The 25,976-nt window shown below is 37.6% G+C and overlaps 1 protein-coding gene across 1 annotated transcript; it reads right to left on the reverse strand.

Moving 5' to 3' along the window:
* Positions 1–23,016: 23,016 nt before the first annotated feature.
* LOC110926641 (homeobox-leucine zipper protein ANTHOCYANINLESS 2) lies at positions 23,017–25,690 on the reverse strand. Its single transcript, XM_022170358.1, has 7 exons — positions 25,515–25,690; positions 25,298–25,415; positions 24,559–25,122; positions 24,374–24,475; positions 24,076–24,270; positions 23,447–23,980; positions 23,017–23,355 (listed from the first exon to the last, which is right to left on the reverse strand). Exons 1-7 carry the CDS (start codon positions 25,688–25,690, stop codon positions 23,017–23,019), a joined length of 2,028 nt encoding a protein of 675 aa, XP_022026050.1.
* Positions 25,691–25,976: the final 286 nt, after the last annotated feature.

A 25,976-nucleotide genomic window follows, 5' to 3' on the forward strand; every position in this document is an offset into this window, starting at 1 on the left:
GAAAAAAATAGAAAAAAGAAAAAGCAAAAAGCAAAAAAAAATAGAAGTGTTTTGAATATTGTTCGTGTTTTGAATATTGTTCATGTCTTGGCTAGAAACCAACCCAAAAATGTTAGTCGTTATATGTTTTGCAAATAAAGTTGTCACGGTTTGATCGTTTGTTTGCTCGCCACATAAAAATATAAATATAAACAAAAAAAATCTCCTACCCGTAGCCAAAGCCCAAAACCGAAAGTCCTTTTGATAGGTGCCGTGTTATATGATACAGTGGAGGTGTGATTGTCGTACAAGCCTATGATTACAGAATTTCATGTTTGGTTTTAAGAGTATAAATGCTAGCACATTACATGCTAGTTCAGATATTAAACCGAGAGGAGCGGTTATTGTGAGGGGCGTGCAGCATGTGAATAATCCTAAGCATGTTAGTTTTGAATAAACAAGTCTTAAGCTTAAAAAAATTGCACCAATTGCTTGTCGGACTGTCAATCTCGATTGTGTTAGTCTATGGAACAGGTATGACTTGGGACTTAAACGGTTGCATTGGTATAGGGGCTTAGAGGTGTTGTTACGATAGTGAGTAGTTCCGTAACGGTTTGCTTGAGGACACTCAAAGGTAAGTGTGGGGATGTGATGGAGAGTGTGAAACACGGGTGTTAAAGTGCTTATCTTACGTGATTTGATCCGTTTTAGGTAATTATATGTTTGGAATATGTTTATTGCGAGTGTTTGTGTGCTTTGCAGGTAAGACGTGTAATATGGTGAAGTTAGGACGTTTAGGAATGAAACGGGACAAGCGCGGATGATGATTAGAGAGATATTAAATTTAAACAGGAGTTGCTCGGGTCAAGACATGGCTTCAATGTGCGAAAAACGTGAAAGTATAAAGTCCGGGGCCAAACGGTCATTTTATGAGAGTTGAAATGCATGTAAATAGTAGGGATAAGACATGGACGTAACCTACGGCGGTTGGAAAGAACAAAAAGAAACAGAAGGCTTGAAGCGTAGGTTACGTTTTGCTTCGTAACTTACGGTTGAAAAAAAAAAGATGGCATCGCATGTATTTGGTTGGATGGCATTTAATATTGGGTTTAAAAAGAAACCCTAAGATACAAATACACGTAGACATCAAGCCATGTGATTTTGAGGTAATTAATTGTGTGGAGGACACAAAAGTCAAAGGACAACACAATTAATTGAACATCATCGAATTTAGGGAGGCAGCCATACACCATCAACCTTTAGCTCAAAAACTCATCACGACATCAACATCATTATTCATCATCTATAATCCGCACAACACCGATTCGATCATGCGATCATCCTTCTACCAAGCTTCGGAAGATTGTTCGCACATCATGAGCGGCTAGTCGTCCCGTGACCGTCTCCGGGACTAGGGTTTATGTTTGAACATTGGGTTTGCTTTTTATTACAACTGTTTGGATTAGGATTCGATTAAACTTTCGGTTAGTCGTTCCTATTGTTTCTCGTTTTGATTAAACAATTTTTATTATCGTAATCATTCTTGTTCATCAATTATTTGGTTTGTTCATCAACAACCGGGATTAAATTCTAGGATGTCATTGTTTTAAACCTTTAATCATTGAACTGGATTATGCTTATGAAATCTTAAATTGGTAATTAATTGGTTACTATTCATTTGCATCAATCTTTCGGTTTCGATCGTGGATCATTGCAATCAAATATATTATCCGTTAATTATTTATCAAAACAAGTTTTATTAAATCATGTCTATGTGATTTCCAACTGGTAGTAACTAAGTAACTCGATTTTCTGCATAACCTGAAAACCCGGAGATTGGTCCTTTCTCACAATTGTTTACAACCATAATTTACATTTGTTTTCATAATTACTCTCAAACTGCAAAAAGCAAATAGGTTTTAATTTAGATATTAGTTATAAACAACGAGCTTTGTACTTTCCACTGATTCCCCGTGGATTCGACACCCTACTTGCCCTTTACTAGTAAAAGGTGAATAGGACATTTTCACTTATATTTTTGACCGACCTTACGACATCGATCATCAGGAGGCGAAGGAATGCTACTTATCCTCAATGAAATCCTCAACCAAGCCTAATGCAGCATAGCAATTAAAGATGCGGGCCCAGGATATCATGGAGGCTTCGGAGTAGGATGTAAAGAAAGTTATCCTGGATCAGGATAATCCGGATATCTCGGTGCTCGTAGGAACCAATATCCCTCAGGATATTGAAAATCAATTGACTAATTTTTTGAAACGCAGGATGTCAACATTCGCATGGAAGCACGAGGATATGACAGGTATTTCCAAGGATATTATAACACATAAGCTCGGTATTGACAGGTCGTTCAAGCCGATCCAACAAAAGAGAATGAAATTTGCTCCGGAGCGAAATGTGATCATCCAAGAGGAAGTTGAAAGACTACTAAGGGGCAAGATGATTAGAGAAGTGAAGTTTCCTAAATGGCTTGCGAATGTAGTCGTGGTACAAAAGAAAAATGGGAAATGGAGAGTTTGTGTAGACTACACAGACTTAAACAAAGCCTGTCCGAAAGACCCGTTTCCTCTACCTCATATTGATTCAATGGTAGATGCTACCACCGGCCACGAGATGTTGACCTTCATGGATGCCTCTTCAGGATTTCAACAAATCCAAATGGAACCCTCTGATCAGGAGGATACTGCTTTCATGACACCCACGGGTATTTATTGTTATACTGCTATGCCCTTTGGTTTGAAAAATGCAGGTGCAACATACCAGAGGTTGGTAAACATGATGTTCAAAGACAAACTGGGGGACACCATGGAGGTGTATATCGACGATATGGTGGTAAAATCTAAAAAGGCTGAGGATCACCTCCAGGATATTAAGGGAGCGTTTGATATCCTGGATCAATATAACATGAAACTAAATCCTGCTAAGTGCCATTTCGGAGTGGGGGCAGGAAAGTTTCTAGGATATATGGTGACCAAAAGAGGGATAGAGGCAAGCCCGGAGCAGATCAAAGCTATTCTGGATATAAAATCACCTTCAAATATGAAGGATGTTCAACGATTAACAGGCCGAGTGGCAGCGTTGACAGATTTATTTCAAGATCCTCAGAGAAGTGCAAGGAATTTTATGATATCCTCAAGAAGAATAAGAAGTTTGAATGGGGAGCAAAGCATGAAGCAGCTCTGCAGGATTTGAAGCAGTATCTTTCAACCGCACCCTTATTGATGAAGCCTGAGGATGGCGAACCATTATCCCTATATCTCGCAGTATCAGGGAACGCAGTAAGTGCCGTCCTTGTAAAGGATCATGAAGATCAGCAGTATCCTGTCTATTATGTTAGTAAAAGTTTATTAGATGCTGAAACTAGATATTCTCATCTAGAAAAATTAATATTAGCCCTAGTTATGGCATCAACGAAACTTAGACATTATTTTGAGACACATAGGATTCATGTTAAAACCAACTATCCTGTTAAAAACGTGCTAAGGAAACCCGAGATGTCTGGCAGGATGGCTAAATGGTCAATGAAATTAAGTGCCTTTGATCTAGTATATGAGCCTAGAAATGCCATAAAGTCTCAGGCTTTAGCTGATTTTGTGGCTGATTTCAGTAGTGACATTCAAAATGAAGTAGACTTAGAAGTACAACAGCTAGGAGAAAACTTAGAATCCTGGATATTATATACTGATGGTGCATCTAATGTAAGAGGTGTAGGTCTAGGTATACTACTAAAATCGCCACAGGGGGACATATTACCCCAGGCTATTAGGTGTGAATTTCCTGCTACTAATAACGAAGCAGAGTATGAGGCTTTAATTGCAGGGTTAGAGTTGGCTAAGAATATGAATATCAAGAATTTGCAAGTATATGTTGACTCCTTGTTAATCACTAATCATTTTAATGGATCCTATGCAGTTAAAGGTGAGAAGTTAGTTGAGTACCTCGATATTCTCAAAAAATTAGCAGGATATTTCGATATTTTTACACTTGAACAGGTACCAAGAGAGGAAAATGCTGAAGCTGATGCCTTGGCAAACCTGGGATCATCGGTCAGGATACCGGAAGGAACCCGAATACCAGTATTACATATCCTATATCCTGCGACGAATCCTCAGGATAAGGAAGTAATAAGTATTCAGGATCCTGATGATGAGTATCCCGAGCAGGATCCTAAGTCCTGGACGGCACCAATCATGAGATATCTCAAGGAATGACACATCCCAAAGAATGAGAATCCTAAGGCCTTTAGAATGAAGGTATCACGATTCACTATCATAAATGACATTTTGTATAAGAAATCTCTTGTAGGACCATATCTGAGGTACTTGGAGGATCCCGAAACCAAAGAAGTGCTTCAGGATATACACGAAGGGGATTGTGGTAATCATACTGGGGGCAGGTCGTTATTCTCAAAAGTATTAAGGACAGGATATTATTGGCCGACGATGAGAAAAGATGCCACAGAATATGCTCGAAGATGTGATGCATGTCAAAGACATAGTAACATATTACATCAGCCTGCTGAACCGCTGTATCCTATTGTTTCCCCTTGGTCGTTCATGAAATGGGGTATGGATATAGTGGGAAAGCTTCCAAAGGCTCCGGGAGGAAAGGTTTTCATGTTGGCAATGACGGATTATTTCTCCAAGTGGGTTGAAGCAGAAGCATTTGTTCAGGTTAGAGATCAAGAAGTGATATACTTCATAAAAAGGAATATCCTTACTAGGTTTGGAGTACCAGCTGAGATAATTTGTGACAATGGATCTCAATTTATAAGTAAAAGGACTACTGACTTTTGCAAGAGTTGGGGAATTAAAATGATCACGTCTACTCCGGTGCATCCTCAAGCAAATGGACAAGCAGAATCCTCGAACAAGATAATTGTCAACAACTTAAAAAAGAGACTAGGGGCTAAGAAAGGAAGATGGGCAGAAGAATTACCCTTTGTTTTGTGGGCTGATAGGACAACGGTGAAGAGTGCAACTGGCCAAACCCCATTTTCTTTGGTGTTTGAAGCAGAAGCGGTGATCCCGACAAAAATGGTGATACCTACAGCGAGATCCAACCTCGGGGATCCTAAGCAGAATCCTGAAATCCTATGCCAGGAACTGGATACTATTGATGAGACAAGAGACGCAGCAAGACTAAGGATGGCAGCATATCAACAGAGGGTATCTAAAGCATATAACAAGAATATAAGGACTAGGAGATTTCAAGTTGGAGATTGGGTATTAAGAAAGGCTTTTTAGAATACTACTAATCCTGCCGATGGAAAGTTGGCTCCAAAATGAGAAGGACCCTATGAGGTTGAATCAAAATCAGGAAAAGAAGCATACCGACTCAAGAATATGGAGGGGGATATGCTACCGAGATCCTGGAATGCTATACATCTAAAGCTCTATTTTAAGTGAGTATGGAATTCAAATTCTAACTCAGGGTGGTATGGATTCTGACACTTTTATTAAACTTTAATATTATTTACTATTTTAAACCCATTACTGACTTAAGCATCTGAGGGGTGTTAGCCAGGCTAACACCCACCTTAGCTTACAATGGTTTTGCAGAATACGCTTCGGGAAATAGCACCAGGATACACACTTAGGATACTTTGAAAGATTAGAGGATTGGCCCCCTCTCTCACGTCTAAGGGATCCTGATCCCTTCACAGGTTTAAAGGTATTCACCTTTCTTCCGAATTGGGTTTAAACACCCCGCCTGGAGCGCAAGTTATTCGGGAATAGTTCAAGGTGGCGGGACCAGTTCATGTAAAAGTGGCTGACAATTTCGTTACTATTGGCTATATCCTGAATCCTAAAGGTATATGAGGATTGATCACCCTCTCTCACGAAAGGGTATTTTCATACTCTCTAAGGTTTAAAGGTTTTCACCTTTCTAAGTCTTGGAGTTTATACACTCCCGCCTGTAGCGCATGAAAATTTGGCATTTTCCCCATGATACTAAGGATTTATCTCCAGTGTATTTTTGGGTTTTACCCCTGTAACACAAGAATCGTCTATACAGTTGGAACTAATGTTCAATAATTTTCTAAGTGTTCGAGGACATCATGCACAAGGGACATTCCTTCTAAAGCAATTGTGTGAAGTTCAAAAGATCAAAATTGGGCTAAATGTCTCGGACTGGGGACATCTTGGTAGGAGAAGTTGCAAAAGGGGTTGGTGTTTGATGCTAGGGTTACACTCAATGCTGGGTATGATCTTTCCTTTGTGAATCTTACATGAATTATTTAACTCTGATTAACGACATATCTTTAGGATATGCCTTCAGAATGTGTTTTTGGATATGTTTCGGGATATCTGATTGAAATATTGGGGAAGTAATACTTGGTTAAAAATAAAACTCTGATCAAACAAGTGTTATCAAAACAGGTTTTAGAAAGTGGACTGTCTTTTATCTAAAATTGATTGAATTTTTAGAAATTCTATAAAAATTTCCACAATGTATCACTGAGTATATTGATCAGGATATGAGAGCAATAGCAAGCCAATTGAAAGAAGAAATTATTTGAAATAAGCAATACCAATTGATAACCGAAGGTTTCATCCTAAAACCTAGGACCCATCCACCTTCGGCTATCAAGTTGTTTTAATACAGAAGTAGAAACTGTTCATAGGACAAGAAATAAAATTGTTCGAACATAAGCATAACTCTTAAATTTAAAGAAAATAAGTTTTAGGAGGCAGCGCCTTCTTCGTTCATGGTATTTTCAGCAGCATCCGTCTCGGGATCAGCCTCAGCATCCCTCTCAGCACCAGTTGGTTTTTCGACTGCTTTTGAAGATCCTTCAGCTGCAGGTTTAGTAGAAGTGCCGCCGAGGCTCCTTAACTTTGTTTCCCAGGCATTGACGTCCCAAGAAGGGCATTCAAAGCCCAGTGCTTTGGCTTTATGGGCCATCTTTAGCCTGGCCTGGAGGAGGGAAGTGACGATGGAGCTTTTAAGGCTTTCGCGGTAGCTGACCATATCCCGTTCATGTTGAGCATGGGCAGCATCAAGATCGGCTTGGGCCTGGAGAGCAGCTTTATTGAGAGCGGTCTGGTGTTCTTGGGTCATAGCCTTGAACTTCTCCTCGTAGTGCCGAGATTTGGCGGCTGCAATCATGCCCTGATCAGAGATGGTAACCTCGGCTTTCTTCAATTTGGATTCAAGCGTCTTGTTGAGCCCACATGATTCTTGATATAGATGAACCAGACGTTCAAGACCTGCAAAAATAAGAGGACAGGTATTGGGTTTGATAAATACTTCTAAGTGGTATAAGCTGCAGGATATGGCTCAAGGATATTAACCTGGGTGAGAAAAGAAGTCATAAACCCGCTTGCTTCGATGAACCCGTGGTTCTCATAGGGGAATGTATCAGAGATAATAGGGGAATCGGGCTCTTTCCTTTTACGAGAGCTTGAACTCCGAGGCTTGGTAGCTGGCGAAGGTTTTGGAATGACGATGGCCTTGGAATTGCTGGGCTTGGATGAGGCCGTGGCCTTGGGACTAGGTTCCTTCTTGATCTGGACCTGATCGGAATAACTGTCTAGCTCGTCGAGGTCAAAGACTTCAGGGATCTTGGTTGGTGCTGCATAAAGGGAAAAGTTTTACATCTTTATTACCCTTCATTATATTATATTGAGCTAATTAATTATTTCAAAAGTAATCCTTACCAGACATTTCGGATGATGAGTATTGACTGGAACTCGGGATATGTGTGGTAAAACTCATGTCACTTGCAGGTAATTGGTAAACTGTTTTGATTCTTTTTTCTGATTCCGCAGTAGGGGGAGTTACTTCCTTAAAATTCACTGCAAAAGGATCAAATAAGAGGATATTAGCAAAAAATAAAAGTCTAGAGGTACGTGGGAACATTCATGATCCTACCGGTGGTTAACCACTCCACCGGAAGGCTAGCACCCTCATCAATGGAGTCTCGTTTGACGAAGAAGAACTTGCGTTGCCATCCGTCTGTTTAGTGGCTTTAAGAATAAGGGGTTTGTTGGAAGTTGAAAAAAGCAAAAACCGGCTAGAACCGTGGGATCAGAGGCGGTATGCGATTGGCATATCTTCGATACAAAGGTCGGGACAGTGAAGGTTTTTAATTTGGTTGAGTATGATTAATACCCTCCAGACCATGGGCATGGTTTGGGCAAAGGAAATACCGGTAGTCCGGAAGAATTGCATCATAAATTCGGGAAAAGGGTACCGAAGACCTAGCGAGAAAGGGTATGCCGGGAAGCAGACCCAATCAGTAGAAGAAACGTCCGATCGAATTGACCGATCAAATGGTCTAAAGACCGTGCCATCGGGGAAAGCACCGGAAGCTCTCAAAGCCGCAATGTCTGCGTTATCAAAAGCACATACCTCCTTCTCGGGATTTTTAAGCAGATTCTGCTGAATGAAGGTCTCGGATGATTCGGCGGTTTGAGAATAAGTTCTGGCAGCCATTGCAGGTAAAAGAAAAGAGATTGACAGGAAATGAATAAGAAGTAGGGAATTACCTGGAGACTCCGTTGGAGATATCTGCTTTTCAATCAAGAAGAGTGAAGATATAGGAGCGTTGTGAATCTGCATCGAGTTAAAAGCGCGTTGGAATTATCGTGTAATCTTGACCGTCGTCTCGATTTAATTGCCTTGATTTATGAGATAGAATTTTTAAAATATATCCGTTGGATTGGTATACCAACAGATATATTTGGGGACAATTGTTATGGGCCATTTCTGAGCGTATATATCCTGACTAATATCTTGCTTTTGACTGTTTGCTTGTGATCAGGATACTGGATAGGGATATTGGTAACATCCTGGGCGATATCCTGGTGTTAACTAAATAATCCATGTGCAGGTAAGAAGATTTAGGTCACTAACGGTTAGATGGACTTCTTCTCCTAGAGACTCGGGCAAATCAGATATTTGAGAGACGTTGGACCCGAAAGACCAGGTCTACAACTGTAACATCCGCCAATTTTAGAGCTGTAGGTTGTAACGCCCCTCCCGTATATACGGGTATTGTTAGGTTTAATCTATTAACTCTATTACCACCCTTTCGAGGGTTAGGCTATGTTAATTGCGTAACTATGGTTTGGACATGTGGATTTCATCGTTACGAGTATGACAGTTAATTGAATATCAGTTGTTCACATGGATTAGATTTGATAAACTATTAACTCTACTATGCTATATCAAACCTGTATACTCGCCAGCAATTATTTGTTGATTGTATTTTAAATGCATACTGCAGGTTGAGGATCCAAGAAAAACAAGAAAAGACTAGGATGGCTTAGAAACCCATCAACTATTTAAATTTCCAAATCTATGTTATGTATTTGAACTTTTCTATATATTGTATGAAACTTATGATTATCAATGAAATAAACTTTAATTATTGTCACAATTAGTGTTATGATGTCTTTGAACAGTTTGTACGTCTCATCTCGATGTTTCCGCCATCGGTTGGGGTGTGACAGATTGGTATCAGAGCCATAACTATAGGGAATTAGGATTGCCTTGCTTTACCTAGTCTATAGTTTAAGAGCTTTCTCATTTACTTGCTGTTAAAGACATTATCCCTTTTCTCTCTTCTTTGCTTCTCTCTATTCTTTTGGACTTCTAATATACAAGCCTTTCCTAAGGCTAACACAATACACACTTGGAAGCTTTGAAGACACTCTTACAACACAATCGAAATGATTCATCAAGATAGGGGTGATTCCCACACTTGGTGATGATTTTCACTCAGCTATACTCTGGTTTTTGCACGAAACCTACCCTCAAGTTAGGAGTGATATCCAAACCTTGTTGGGAGTTTTCCATTTCATAATCTAGTGGACCCTCATCTTTGGATGAGTACCAACCACGTTAGGGTACGACGTCATCAAGTTAGAGGTGAAACTCGCATCTTGTTAACTAGTCCCATTCCTCGATTTTCAATCTCGCCAAAGTTTCGATTTTCTCAATCGATTAAGGACGTGTAGTAACTGGAAGGACAAACACCGTTAGTCGCTCCTCGATGAGAGTGTTTGTCTATTAGGCCAAAGCACGCTTCCTTAATTCGAAAAGGACTTCGATTCACTTTGGAATAGTCTATGTTACGTTCCGTGACACTCCATATTTATTGAAAAAAAATCTCTTTTTATGCTATCTCAATTATCATGTGATTTATATTTGAGCGTTATCTTCAATTCAAATTTGGGAACACGAAGCACGTTATTATCGCAATCCAAAACAATTAATAACTACTCTCTTTCGTGAACAAACTAAATTTATATTGCTTTCATTATTCTATGTGAAACATCATTCTATGTGTAATACTATGTTAAACTATGTGAAACTATTTGGTGATTCATGTGAGAAACTATGTGCTATGTGATGCATACATGAAATCAATTTTCCTAAACAAAAACATTATGATTAAAAGTCTCATCCATTTCTTGTTTTGAATTTCTAGATGTCATCATCTCGTCAGTACTCTCACTCTCCCAGAAAATCCAAGTTCCTTTTTATCAGATGTACACTTTATTATCTTCGATCTTTTATGATGAAACTCTTCCTTGTCAATTTTGAATCATTTTTAGGATTTCACTTTTGCGCATACATCATACGATTATACATCATTAGCATGCATAATTTCACTTAATTTTAATTACACTTTCGTAACAACGAGTGAAGACATATCATCGAGATAGGAGTGATTTCCTTACCTTGACGACTAACTTCGCTTCTTTTCTCATCTTACAACGACCTCACCAACGGATTTGGGGTGATTCCCTTACCTAGGTGATCGTTACCAATACTTTCTTTAATAGATTATATTGCGTAAACACGATCATGTTTATACCTAAATCATTTATCATGTATTTCAAAATGCTTCATTTATTTAGACGTATCTCCTATTCTATAATCTATTTTCACATCGCTCGCATACACAAAAATTTTCAATGTTACCAAAAACACGTATTCCTCGATTTCAAAAATTTCACAAAATACTACTGTCACCCTAATCAGTTTAATAAATCTATTGCCCACAAAATTTCGTATTCCACGTAATTACTAAAACGCACTCATCTCGCATCATTATACTAAAGAATTCTAAATTTCCAATTGAGAATCAAACCAACTTTTCATACAGAATATTACAAATATTATCCGATCAGTTATCAAAACTCTTTTCAAGATCAACAAAAACATTTTATTAAGGACACCTTTCACGATCACCAGGTTCATATACCAAAATTCCTTTTCCTAAGGTTAAACCTTTTCACTAGAATCTGTAAACTTCGAAGTTAGTAATACAAAAAAAAAAAAAAAAAACTTCTTAAAACGATGCAAACTTTTTAATTCGAAGAACTTTTCAAAACCTCGCTTGATACGTTAATTAAATTCAAAACACGTGGGCAAGGAAACTTTATAAGGACGACAAATTTTCAGCTATGAATTTTTTTTTTTTTTTTTTTTTAAACCATAATAGCACTTCCATTCTTTTACAAAGTATCCTTTCGCGTAATCAAAAGATGTTTTCCTTTATACTCTCAATTTTTACATAAAATTGTGTATATGATTATAACGCTATGTTTATACTTGTATCTACATTCAGACACATTCTCACGTCTGTTATGATCCTCGTATTTATATACTCATAACTACCACGACACGTTTCGTGTCTATACTTTGACTCATATTTACACACGTACTCCCCACAATACGTTCGTATGCTTACACTTGTACTCATATTTATACTCATAGTCGCAACAACATACTTGTACTTGTACTTATACGATCACGTTTACACTCATATATATATATATATATATATATACTCATACATTCCATTCGTACTTAAACATTCATGTTTTACACTTAATTTTCACATTTACAACCATACTCATGCATCTTATGTTTATACTCATATTTATACTCGTAATCACACTCGTACTTGTGTTCATACTCTCATTTATACGATTTATGTTATACTCGTACTTTTGTTGTACTCTCATTTATACGAATTTTGTCCATACTCACGTCATTCGTTTGTGCTCAAATTGTGCTCACATTTATGCTCATTTTAATACACGTTATGCTTATACTATGCTCATGCTTTTTACTCAAAATTTATACATTCGCACATGTACACGGGCGAAACCCGAAGGATTCGTTTACCTTAGTCTTATACTATTTGGAACGCGAACATGCTTACATGTTACATTTTTATACGCACACAATCTTATTTTCAAAATTTATATATACCTTGATTCATACGCAAATTAGTACAAGCTATGCGGATCATGCGACGATTGGTATAATCGCGGGTGCACACGGGATTATAGTAATAAGCGCATGAGAACCATAGAGTGTACTACTGTGTATGGTAAGACATGGAACGTAACATGACACGAATAACGAAACGGACGTAACATGGTCAAAACATGGTGGATACACCGCTGGTACATCCTATATATAAGTGTTTTCACCACGTTACCAAACTTTCGTGAAACGTGCCATGAGAAATTCAGTGTTTTGCACACCTTTTTGGACCTAATGCAAACTTTAAACAACTTACAAACGCATTATGTCCGATTATCCAAGACGAAACTCCATTCTTACTACGCAACTTTTGTATATCCAATACTTATGCCATTCTTATACTTGCATCCACTTAGAGTCAATCGTTCACTTCCATACTTCCACTATTCTCTATTATTCCATGTCTTTGATATGACTCCCATTCACAATCAAGTTTCATCTATTCTCTCCGTGGAATCCTTGGATGCCATCTTTTCAACAGTCTTCCTCTTAGATTTCGAGGACGAAATCTCCTAAAGTAGGGGAGACTGTAACATTTCGTATTTTCAAACTTTCCATTTTTGGAAAGTCTACTTGTACTTTCTACTTTTGTAAGTTGTACCTTTGTTGTACTTGATTCAAATTCCAAAATTGTACTCGAGACTTGAAATCATAATGAAATTGCATGATTTTATCCATATTTTGTGTTTGAATACTATGAATCATTGAAACTATGAAACTATGTTAAACACGTTGAAACTATGTTAAACACGTTGAAACTATGTTAAACACGTGAAAACAGAGGAATTCCATCTTAATTTCGACTCTTTAATTCATCGTTGCCAAGAGATTACCCTAAACCGTACAAAAATTGGGAATTTATACGCTAATTCGGTAAAAATATTGAAATTTGGGTTAAATTTGATTATTATATTATTTTATTATTATTTTAGATGATCAAAAATAATAATTTAAATTAAATAAATAATTATTTTCTAAATTTTTATTGATTTTTAAGCAATTCCGTTAGCAAATCTAACCCCATTGGTGAAAACCGGTTAAATAAGACTAACCAGGTTAAGTTTACTAAAGGGCAGCACTAACTGAGTCAGAAAACTCAGTTAGTGGCTAACCCAGTTAGTTAAAACTAACTGTATCAAAAAAGGGGATTTAAATCCCAAGGTATGCGTGACCCAGGACTCGAACTCGAGTTCCCCCATACACTAACACACATGCGTGACCAACTGATCTACAGCACAACTTGTGAGATGGTTGGACCTGAATTCTATATAAACACGCATTAATTGCGTGATTTAATTCAAATCAAAGAAACCGCCATGTCTGTTCATCATCTACAACCTTTCAGTTTATTTCCGGCTTGTGACCTTCCATTATCTCGTAACCGATCACCCACTCGTCTATAAAACCCGAGCCTCACCCATCTCGTTTTTCCTTTTCACCCGAACTCCGAGACAAAACCGAACCCGACTCGAAGCTATTCGCCGGAAACCAACTTCGTCGCCGGAGCAACCTCTCTTCGCCGGAACTCGCTGCCATCCTCGTCGCTGCCGCACCACCACCGTCCGGTAAACATCTCCCGATTCGTTTTCCCTTTTCGTTTTTCCGGCGATTATATGTAACTGTTATATCTATATTATTATTATTATATTATTATTATTATGGTAATATTATTATTATTATTAGTAATATTATTATTATTATTATTATTATTATTAGCTTTATTATTATTCCTGTTTTTAGAAATAATATCTGAAATATTATTCCTGTTTTATATATAATCAGAATATTTTTTTTTAAGTAAATCAGATTCATTTATATAATATTTTTATTAAACAGATTATTTTATTATTTCAGTTTTATAAAATCAGATTTATTAAAAATCAGTTTTTGTTTATTTATTTATTTCAGAATTTATTTCTGAAATTTAATAAAATCAGATTTTGTTTATTTATTTATTTCAGAATTTATTTCTGAAATTTAATAAAATAAGATTTTATTCATTTATTTATTTCAGGATTTATTTCTGAAATTTAATAAAATCAGACTTTATTTATTTATTTATTTCGGAATTTATTTCTGAAATTTAATAAAATCAGATTTTATTTATTTATTTATTTTCAGAATCTATAAATCAGAATTATTTATGTATTTCAGAATTATTATCATAAAAATCAGATATATTGTTTTTATTAATTCAGAATATTTATTTTAAATGTTGTTTAAATTATAAATTAATTCTGAATTACTATTTAATTATTATTTGATCATATTTATTAATTTCAGGATTTATATTCTTTAAATCAGAACTATTGTTTATTTAATAAAAATCTAGAAATTTTATTTATTTTATTTTCAGATTTATTTATTTGTTTTATAAACTAGAAACTTTATAAATAAGTTATTTGTTTATAAGATTATTAACTAATGTTGTGGTAATTATTTTAGATTGTCAAAATAATTATTTATCTATTTAAATTCCTATTTATTTTATTGTTCCAACACTTTAGGAATTTTGTATTATTTATGTCTTATTATCTAAATTATTCTATAAATTCCCAAATAATTAATCAAATCCTCAAATTAATAGGGTAATTCTCTTGTGCACGATCTTCTTGGAAAATCCCTGATTCTATTATCTTTTTCCAAAATACGCAACGCAACCTAAGGTGAGTATACTTGACCCATTTTCTTTTCACACTTTTGGGTGTAGTATGCATTTCCTTATCAAAAACACAATGATAAACACTTTCATTGCACAATCTATCCATTTAAACATGAACATTTTCTTATGCAATGCACAAAATAATACATTATATATGAATACTTTGATACATCTTGATGCTTGTTAATACTCATATTCCCAAAAAAAAAAAAAATGGAAACTTATCATCAAGATAGGGGTGATTCCCAAACCTTGATGATTAGCTCCACTCACTTTCTAACTTCACCAACGAGCTAGAGGTGATTCTCTTACCTCGGAGGTAGTTACCAACTTTTATTCGTTCTCAATGAAATTTTATGATTGAACGTTCCTTTTCAAAAATTTTAGAATTTATTTCACGTGCATGCTAATACGATATACTGGATTCGTGTCACTTGGGTTAAACTTTATGTGATAAACTTGTCATTAACTTCGTAAGAAGCCACACCTTAACATACTCGATGGGTTGACCTGTGTATTCACATGCCAGGGATACGTTAATCTTGTTAACTAAGTATGGCATGTGGATTGTTCTAAATTTTTATGAAATACGTTAATCTTAGATTTCGAGGACGAAATCTCCTAAAGTAGGGGAGACTGTAACATCCGCCAATTTTAGAGCTGTAGGTTGTAACGCCCCTCCCGTATATACGGGTATTGTTAGGTTTAATCTATTAACTCTATTACCACCCTTTCGAGGGTTAGGCTATGTTAATTGCGTAACTATGGTTTGGACATGTGGATTTCATCGTTACGAGTATGACAGTTAATTGAATATCAGTTGTTCACATGGATTAGATTTGATAAACTATTAACTCTACTATGCTATATCAAACCTGTATACTCGCCAGCAATTATTTGTTGATTGTATTTTAAATGCATACTGCAGGTTGAGGATCCAAGAAAAACAAGAAAAGACTAGGATGGCTTAGAAACCCATCAACTATTTAAATTTCCAAATCTATGTTATGTATTTGAACTTTTCTATATATTGTATGAAACTTATGATTATCAATGAAATAAACTTTAATTATTGTCACAATTAGTGTTATGATGTCTTTGAACAGTTTGTACGTCTCATCTCGATGTTTCCGCCATCGGTTGGGGTGTGACATGCCAAGGGATGAGAGAGAATGAAGCCAAGCTCCTCTATTTATAGGCTGAACAGAAGGCTGGACACGGCCCCGTGTCCGCTGGACACGGCCCCGTGCCCGTCTGACATTCTCTCACTTCATTAATTGTAATTGCGAATTACAATTAATGCGCCTGCTGTACTTTCACCACGCCCCCGTGCTCGCTGGACACGGCCCCGTGGTGGGCAATGGAAGCTTCTACTGGTTTGTCTTTTCTGCTGCTTCCTGGGCACGCCCCCGTGTTCGCTGGACACGGGGCGTGTTCAGACTCTGTTTCTTCTCCTTTGCCTTGGGAGGTGCCGTTGAGGGTCCGGGCAGTCCACTTTTGTTCCTTTTCTTGTATTTTATGGTAGAATTAGTTGTCTTTTTGCTTCTTTTGTGATTTTGAGCTCATTTCATCCTGAAAATACAAAAGGAAGACAAAAACACTCTTTTTCCAACATTAGTACTTAAAAAGGGTTAGTTTTATGCCTTAATTGATGTGATTTATATGTTGCATTTTACACACATCAAATACCCCCACACTTGAACTTTTGCTTGTCCTCAAGCAAAACTCTTTAAATGTGGCTTACACTCCCAAATGGAATAGGTAGAAGAGAAGTTTTTTAGCTTGTCCTAGAGTGTCGGGAATCCAAGGTTTTTATAGGTTTTATTTTTATTTATTTACAATCCTATTCGTTATGATTTATTTTGAATTTTTCATAAGATGAATTACTTATTTGGGCATAGCATGCCTTATTAAAATTCCATTTATATACAAGTTCACATACCTCACGGGAGATCACTCAACACTCGGCCGAAGGTGTATATTTTAGTGAATCACTCGAGAGCGGCACGGAACTTACGTCTTCCATAGGCTTGCCAAGCAATCAATCCTCCTCCTTTTTAACTTTTTACCTTTGTAAATATCAAGAGGACTTTTTGGGTGAAGGCTTGGGTTTAAAGGTGGGTGGTTGGTTAGTGGTTAGTAAAAAGGGCGAAAATCGTAACAAACGTCGGTTTTCGTGAAGTACCTTGTTTTTAGTGACTTTTTTATTTTGAAGTATTTCTCCAAACAAGCTTTTATAGCTTTTGTTTGTTTTTGACTTCATCATCATTATATATATATATATTTTTTTTTTGATCGTCACATAAAAAGGTGATGTTTACGAAAAAGCGAACTTGTTACTAAAAAAAATAAAAAGGTTTTTGGTGGGTAAAAAGGGTTTTGGGGTAATGAAATGAAAGGTTTAGGCTCAAAGGGGCTATCTAGGGGGATTTTGGGTAGGTAATAAAAAAATGAAAAATAATGGTTTTGAAAGAAAAATGGTTAGTCCTAATGCCTCCATCATTTACTTACTTGGGTTTAAGTTGGTAAGGACCGGGAATGTATCGTCGTGGCAAGTTCTAGATTTGTAAGGACCGAGCGGCTATTCACACAAGAAACGAAAAATGAGCATTTAATCTAAATATGTGTATTTTTTATGCTCAATAAAGGCTCAAAACTCACTTTTGTGGGAATGGGTTTTTAATGTGACCAAACATATATAATCGAATTTTTAACTAGACTTGTTATACCGTTTCATAATTTTCTTATGTTGGTTCTTTTTTATCACGACGCTATCGGTTGTAAACTTGTAAAAATATAACCTTTTTAGAACTTGTTATCCCCAACTTAAACTAAGACAAGTAAATAATAAAAAAATGAAAAAGTTTTTGAAAAAATTTGGGGTGTTTAGCGGTTCCAATAGAGTTTTGTGTAAGGCTTGTGTTTAGGATTTTGCAAAATTTCAAGGTTTTAGCATCCCCCCCACACTTAAATTACACATTGTCCTCAATGTGTCCAAAAATAAAGTTTTTGGTTGATTAGAATGTATAAAAGTGTGTTAAAAAGCAAAGATTTATGTTACTGGCATCCTGGACACGGCCCCGTGTTGACCGGGCACGGCCCCGTGGTCAAGTGCCAGTAACAAAAATTACAGAATTTGAAACAGAAGCCTGGACACGGGGGCGTGTCCGCTGAACACGGCCCGTGTCCAGTTACCTGAACTGGGTGATTTTCTGCAGGGGCTCAGCACGGGGCCGTGTTGGTTGAGCACGGCCCGTGTTGAGCCTTCTGTGATGGAGATTTTTGTCGGGTTGCTCTGTTCTTCGTGCATGGTTCCATTTTTCTCGTTCCCTTTTTCATCCATTACCACCATGAGTGTGTTTTATTCTTAAAACAACCATCAATCTTAAAAACCATCATAACATTGCTAATAGAGAGACATTACATAAAGATAAAAATTACATAAATATTAAACTTATGGAGTTCTAGCCCTATGTTTTATTTTAATTTAGCAAAATTTCCAAGAAGCTACTAATCTTGGTTAGATAAGGCTTTGTAGAACTCCTCCTTTCGGGTGCGGTTCTCCTCATATGTCGGCAAGCCACTCCTCTACCTCCCTTGGAAGGAGAAAAGAGGGCTCGTTCGCATTGGTTTGAGGAGTTTCAACTTCCGCTGGAACTTCTTGTGGGTTTTCCATAGGAGGTTCTGCGGGAAAGTCTCCCCACCCGGTAGGGTTGTTAACACCGAGTGCCAAGTTCCAGTCTTGTTGTGGAAGGACTGGTTCCATAGGGGGTGCTACCAAAATGTTTAACCTTTGGTGCAAAAGGTTAATCTCTTGGAAGCTGCTTTCAAGTCCCATTGTAAGATCGTTAATACGGTCAATGAGGACCTCCTCTACTGACGTCATTTCGTCGAGAGCTTCCCTTAGCGTTATCACGTAGTGCACAAGTGTAGCTTCAACGGAGGGCCTCCTTCCCCTTCGGCTGTTTGAGGAATGAACGGATGATGTTTCGCTGTTTTCACTCGCCATTCTACGAAAAATAAACCAAAAGTAGTTTATATGACGAAACAGTTTCTGGACACGGCCCCGTGCTCATTGAGCACGGCCCCGTGTTCATCTTTCTGCAGAATTTTGGAGCAAGGAATCTTGGGTTTTTAAGTTATTTTCTGAGTTTATGCAAGCTTTTTGACAGTAAATAACTTTAAACAATGTTACATAACATGTTTTTACCAAGATTCTATGATCAAAACTCATTGTTCCCTACCACAAAGATTGAAAATTCAAATTTTTCATGGTAGTTCTTGAAGAAAGATGAAGAAGAAGGAAATGTCTAGAAGAGGAAAGGACAAGATGGGTTGTTGGAAACTTCTTTTAGACTTACCTAGGATTGTTTGAGAGAAGATTCCTTCAAATCTCTGTCCCCAAGTTGGTCCAAATGTGCAGGATTTTTGGCTGCATTTATAGAAAACGACAGCCTGCTGGACACGGCCCCGTGTCCGCTGGACACGGCCCCGTGTGCAGATAAAATTCTGACACAGTTTGTCCGTATTCTGACGTTCTGATCAGGGGGAATCTTTTTGGTGGACACGGGGGCGTGTTGGCCGGGCACGGCCCCGTGTCGGAAAGCTGTCTTATGAAGTTTTGTCTTTACTAAGGAGCTAATCTATATCGGGTGGCTCTTGACTTGTTGGAACAACCCCAAAGTGCCTAAGATACCTTAATTGTCCTATACTAAGGCGAGAACGCAAGAGGTTGTCGGTGAGGGTAATTCCTATTTTCATTCTAGGTGGACAAGTCCAACCCTTTCCCGGGCTCTCGTTAAAGAAGGTGTATGCCGAATCGCTCAGGTCTATGTATGCATCGAACGAAGTCGATGGGGAGTCCTTCACGGCACAATCGGCACAGGGACGACTATCGTCCGCGTCTTTTCTAGGTAAGAAGGTATTGGGAGCAACGAGGTTGTCGGAATGCGGTTCCAACATTTCCTCATGGTCATCATCTTGGGATGGATCTAAAAAATCCTTCCTAAGTTCTTTTGACCAATTGAGAAGTAGTTCTTCTAGTTGAAATAACTCGTCAAGGAGCATTTCTCCTAGAATATCTGGCTGGGCGCATTCGAGGGAGAAATAGTGCTTATTTTTACTTTCGCCCCTCTTAAGGTTACAAGGAATCGGTGGGTCTATATAGTGGGGCCTATAAGTGAGGAAAAAACATTTTAATTCCTCATGTTCGCCTCCACATATTCGACACCACGAACCATAAGAGTGCCGAAAGTAAAAAGAATTACTATCACTCATGTTTGTGTCAGAAATTACCAACCGCCGGGATCTAACGGTTCTGTTTTCAGCAACTGAATCTTGGGCACGGGGGCGTGTTGAGTAGACACGGCCCCGTGTTCAGCCTACTGTCTGACTTAAAACAGGATTGCCAGTTCCAATGATTGAGCACGGGGCGTGTTCAGCGGGCACGGCCCCGTGTTGAGCTCTGCAGAAGCTAAAAATCTAAGAAAAATCCTAAAAAAATTAAAGAAAAATAAAAATATGATTAGGCCGTTGATTCCTAACTTTCTTAAAATCCTTGTGTCCCCGGCAACGGCGCCAAAAACTTGATGTGCGTGAAGTGTGTTATATTTTTGATGTATATTTAAGCCCTTTTTACACTTTTAGCCAAGTTTTAAATTTATAAAACACGATATTCACTAACACTAAACACACATATGGGCAAGTGCACCCATCGTGGACGTAGTATAGTGTTGGTAAGATACCGAGGTCGTCCAAGGACACAAGAGCTTTTAATACCGGTTTATCCTCAACGTCTAATCAAATCGAAAAGGTTAGAAAAATGTTTTAAACTAAGAAAATAAAAACTAACTAAATGCTGAAAATAAAAATAAAATAAAAACAGATAGACAAGATGAATCACTTGGATCCGACACGTGTATTAGTATAACCTTTGATTATTTTCGCACTTTTGCACTTGTTTAAGAGATTATCTTAGTTATTGTAGTAGGCCCCTCTTTTGAAGGCGACGTTACCCTCAACCCAGTAGTTTGATTCAGCAAGGATACAATCCTAAAGGGTCGGATTATTGAAAGATAATGAATTAAGTTATTAATGCAAATTGTGGTAGGCCCCGCTTTTGGCGGTGACGTTACCCTCGGCTAAGTAGTCTGAGTCAGCAGGGATACAGTCCTAAATAGCCGGGTTATAGTATTAATAGTAGTTAACTTATGAGGGGGTCAAAGAGTTTGGATCCCCGCCATCCAATACCTATGGGCATTGAAGGAGATCCTACTAAATTTGACCCAGGTCACAAGCAGGACCTCTAAACGCTGAACAAGGGCAAGACCCTTACCAAACCGTTCCCTTAACCCCCGACCAGGTAGCCAACATACCTCCATATAGACCGTGGAGATATGAATGGTGAAAATCTTTTATTTTATATAGACAGTAAAATAATGCCAAGACACCACGGACAAACGATAAGGAAAGATCACCTTCAACATAAGTAACTAGTTATTAAAGTCATTAATACAAAACCAAATAAAAAGTGCAAAAGATTAAAAATAAAAAGTATTATACTAAACACTTGTCTTCACCAAGTGATGTAAGAGACTTAGGCAAACATGGCCTTGATTGTCAAGAACTCTTACGATCAATCTTGGATCCCGAGACGACTCACACACTCTACGATGGACAATGGATGATGGTGGTGGATGATGGTGTTATGGTGGTGGTGGGTGGTGGATGAGGTGTGAGAGAGGTGGTGTGCCAAGGGATGAGAGAGAATGAAGCCAAGCTCCTCTATTTATAGGCTGAACAGAAGGCTGGACACGGCCCCGTGTCCGCTGGACACGGCCCCGTGCCCGTCTGACATTCTCTCACTTCATTAATTGTAATTGCGAATTACAATTAATGCGCCTGCTGTACTTTCACCACGCCCCCGTGCTCGCTGGACACGGCCCCGTGGTGGGCAATGGAAGCTTCTACTGGTTTGTCTTTTCTGCTGCTTCCTGGGCACGCCCCCGTGTTCGCTGGACACGGGGCGTGTTCAGACTCTGTTTCTTCTCCTTTGCCTTGGGAGGTGCCGTTGAGGGTCCGGGCAGTCCACTTTTGTTCCTTTTCTTGTATTTTATGGTAGAATTAGTTGTCTTTTTGCTTCTTTTGTGATTTTGAGCTCATTTCATCCTGAAAATACAAAAGGAAGACAAAAACACTCTTTTTCCAACATTAGTACTTAAAAAGGGTTAGTTTTATGCCTTAATTGATGTGATTTATATGTTGCATTTTACACACATCAGGTAACCTAGTTTCTATAGGTAGCCACGTCCCTAACTAGGCTTGCTGAGTTGATGAAATTGTAAAATTCAAAACGGCCAGCAAGTTATTTAGATAATCGTAACTAGGGTCTTTCCCCCCCCCCCCCCCTGAGTTTTAGGGGTCCTGATCCTGATTCTGATTGTTCTGGAAATTTTAGGGTTAGTGCAGAATTACTTGGGTTTCTCAATTAGGGTTTCCTTAATAGCTAATTACCATCCTAATTATGGTTTTTAAGGATAGTTGTTACAGTGTAGAACTTAAACACTTTTAAATAATTTTGCGACTCATAATATAATATGTGTAGGACACAAAATTTTTAAATAATTTTGTCATTTCTAATAAAATTTGTGTAGGAGCCAATACATTATTGATGGTGAAGGAGGAATTTATGGTTGCATTAATAAGACTTGAGTAACTCTTTATAATATTTATTAATATTCTACATCAAAATGTCTATACTACCCTTAGTAATTAAAGCATTAATTAAAAGTGGACAAAAATGATATCTTGATTCACAACCATTGATAAAAAAATATAGGGTCTAGATTAATTCATTTTTTCTTCTTTTAAGAAGATTCTTCTCAAATGAACCTCCCCCTGTAATATTATATCAAATTCAATCTATAGAATAACATAACAAAACCACCTAAAAATAGTAAGACAATAATCAAATACTCGAATAATGCACTCCTTGACCTGATCGTAACACTAGACCCTAGTACATGGTCCAACCACTTGTCTACCCCTAATTATTGTTGAGTCGATCAAACAATTTCTTTGATTCCCTGAACTGTTCGTGCCACCAGATCGTTTATCATGATGATGGTTTCCATTGTAATCATGTTTGAGGTAGTTATATCCGGGTGCAATAGTTGGAGCCCCACAGTCACCATTGATCCACGTTCACCACCTGCACCGTCTTCACCATATCCTGGGACTATACATAACCCTGATGGCAAGAGAGCCACCGAAGAAATGTCCTCGCCATTCATCACCACGGATACTGTTGGGAAATCTATAGTTGCATAGACAATGAGTGATCCTGTCATATCACTGATTGTCTCCTGCAGCACCATAACCTGATCGTCTTCAGTTGTCCTTTCCTTTACACGTGTAAAAACAATAAATTTAGAAAATAAACATTTAATTATTAAGATTAGTACAAATAAATAAAAAGTGACTTTATAAACCTACAATATTGGAATATAAAATGGAGATGCAGTTAGGACTTGTTTCGTCTTGGCCCAACGGTAAATGGATCATGTTTCTAACGGCAATCCTATGGCATATCACATCCCATATACACCTGTCTTTTGTTTTCAACATATCAAACAGGTATTGGTGACTTGTGGGTATCCAGACTGAATAGGTTGCACTAGTGACTATTCCCATTGGTTCACCAAAACCACTTATGTAATTGTGTGCCATGATCCTTGGTCTTCTTGGTGCATGATCCGCAACCAAATCCCATTGTTGACCATCGGTTAAACAAACCCCACCGCAAAAGATACTCATCATGCGTTGTGCTAGGCCTCTTAAGCTTCTTTTTGTATCTTGAAGCAGGTGGTGGTTGAGGGTGGGAGACATGATGGCTGTTATGCTTTCACAATGCCTCAAAAGTGCACTAATCCATCTTTGTGCACCGAAGCCCACACCCGAGTTGATTAACTGACGATACTGGTGGGAGACCGATTGCTCATCGTATTCAGTATGTTCGATCCACGTAACCTACACATATTCATTATCAAAATATATCATAGTTTAGACATAATTATACAATACAAAAACATATACACAAATTATTTTATATACATATGCTATACCATGGTGAAACCATTTGGCATATCATGTAGGATACAACCAGAAGGACACCTTCTTGTCATGTGTCCTTCAATTCTTGAATCGATTGACAAATCAACCACAGTCCATTGCCCCTGTGCTTGCTGTTTGGCAAATCGAATAAACTTAAGCCCTCGAACTGGCACTAAAGGCGAAATGAGTTGAATTTCGGCCTTCATCTACATCAAATATTGATCTTTTAGCAAAAAAAAATATTTTTTCTTAAACGTGAACAAAAATAGAGGAGAATAAAAAATAATAAAAAAGTCTAAGAAGACTTACAAGTTGGAGAGCACCATTTCTTGAGCCTCCTGTACCATTGGAAATCACTTCCATTGTAGTACAACTGCCTATCATGCCTATAAACATTTCTCTCCATTGATCCTACAAATTCATGTTTAGTTATGTATAAGTTAATGTAATCATGGGTTTTCTATGAAAGTTACAAGAACAAAAAGATAAGTTACCGCGTTGAGTAATGCTTCTACAAGGGTTAAGCTAGTCATCGGTACCACGCTCCTAGCCCGTGTAGCCTCAGATACGAATCCAGGTGGTTTTGTGCCAAGGAAAGGAGGAAAATCCCTTTCATATTCAACAAAATTAAGGGTTTCTCCTCCACCTTCTATGTTTCTATTCCATAGTGGAGCATTGACATTCCCAAGCTTTAAGAGCACTTCCATGGCTCTTGATGCTTGCACAAGATATTCATTCCTTTGAATGGGTATGTCGTAGTCCATATGTGATCGACTCATGATTGAGTTTAAAGTGTCACCAGGAATTGTCACTTTGTTTGACAATGGCATACCAAACATTTGACTGACTTGACTGGTGAAATGGCTAAATTCCTCTTTCAACCGTGCGTTCTCTATCACGACTTTGTGTGCGTGAATGGACCCGTCTGGTATTGTTGCTTGTGCACCACATTTGTTGCAAAGCGGGTTCTTTAGGACTTCTGCCATTGCTAAATTCTCAAGCCTCAGTTGCTCGTTCTCTTGCTTCAAAATCACATTCTCACTGCGCTCCTTTTGACTCTGCACAAGTGTAGTTACCCTTATGATTTTTAGCACCAATAATTATGGGGTGGGGGGGGGGGGGAGGATTCAACTTATACATTTATTATAAGGTCTGGATTTTTATATATTTCTTAAACATATATGTTTTACCATGGAATTTTACTATGAAAATGAAAATATAATCAAACATTACCTTCAATTGAGTTCTTCTATTCTGGAACCAAAATTTGACCTTATTGATAGTGATATTGAGTTTATTTGCAATTTCAGTCCTTTCTTTCTCGGTAGGGTGAGGGTTCTTTTTGAAGAATCTATTACCACAAAACGAAACAAAACAAAATAAACTAAAAGAAGTATGCATGCATGCACTTAGAATTTGATCATTGGTTGAAAGGAAAAGTGAGTATTACTTTTCAAGTTCTTCAACTTGCTCTCGTGTGTAACGGCTATATTGTCGTGAACTCGAAGATGAACCGCCATGATTGATTTCCTCTTCGTCACTAGACCTGACTTCACAATTCTCATTTTCATCGGATGTTGTTGCAGGTACTTCTTCCCTGGCCCTTTGATTACCATTTCCTTCCATTTTTGACTTATGTCTGCAAAATCATATATGAAATCCAATAAAAATATGTATTTAAAATCCACATATAACAAGAATAAAGCTTCACAAAATACGACAACAAACATCAACCCCTAATAATATTTATTCACAACACTACCCACCATTAATAAAGATTACTGAATTACTCAAAGAATCTCCATAAGAGCAAAATAAAAAAATATCATATTTTAAGTTTTTTCTAAATAACTATAACTAAATCTTATAATCTTTAAAAAGAATTTGTATTTTTGAAGATTTTAAATAACTC

Source organism: Helianthus annuus, chromosome 10, assembly GCF_002127325.2.
Source record: "Helianthus annuus cultivar XRQ/B chromosome 10, HanXRQr2.0-SUNRISE, whole genome shotgun sequence".
NCBI classification, from domain to species: domain Eukaryota; kingdom Viridiplantae; phylum Streptophyta; class Magnoliopsida; order Asterales; family Asteraceae; genus Helianthus; species Helianthus annuus.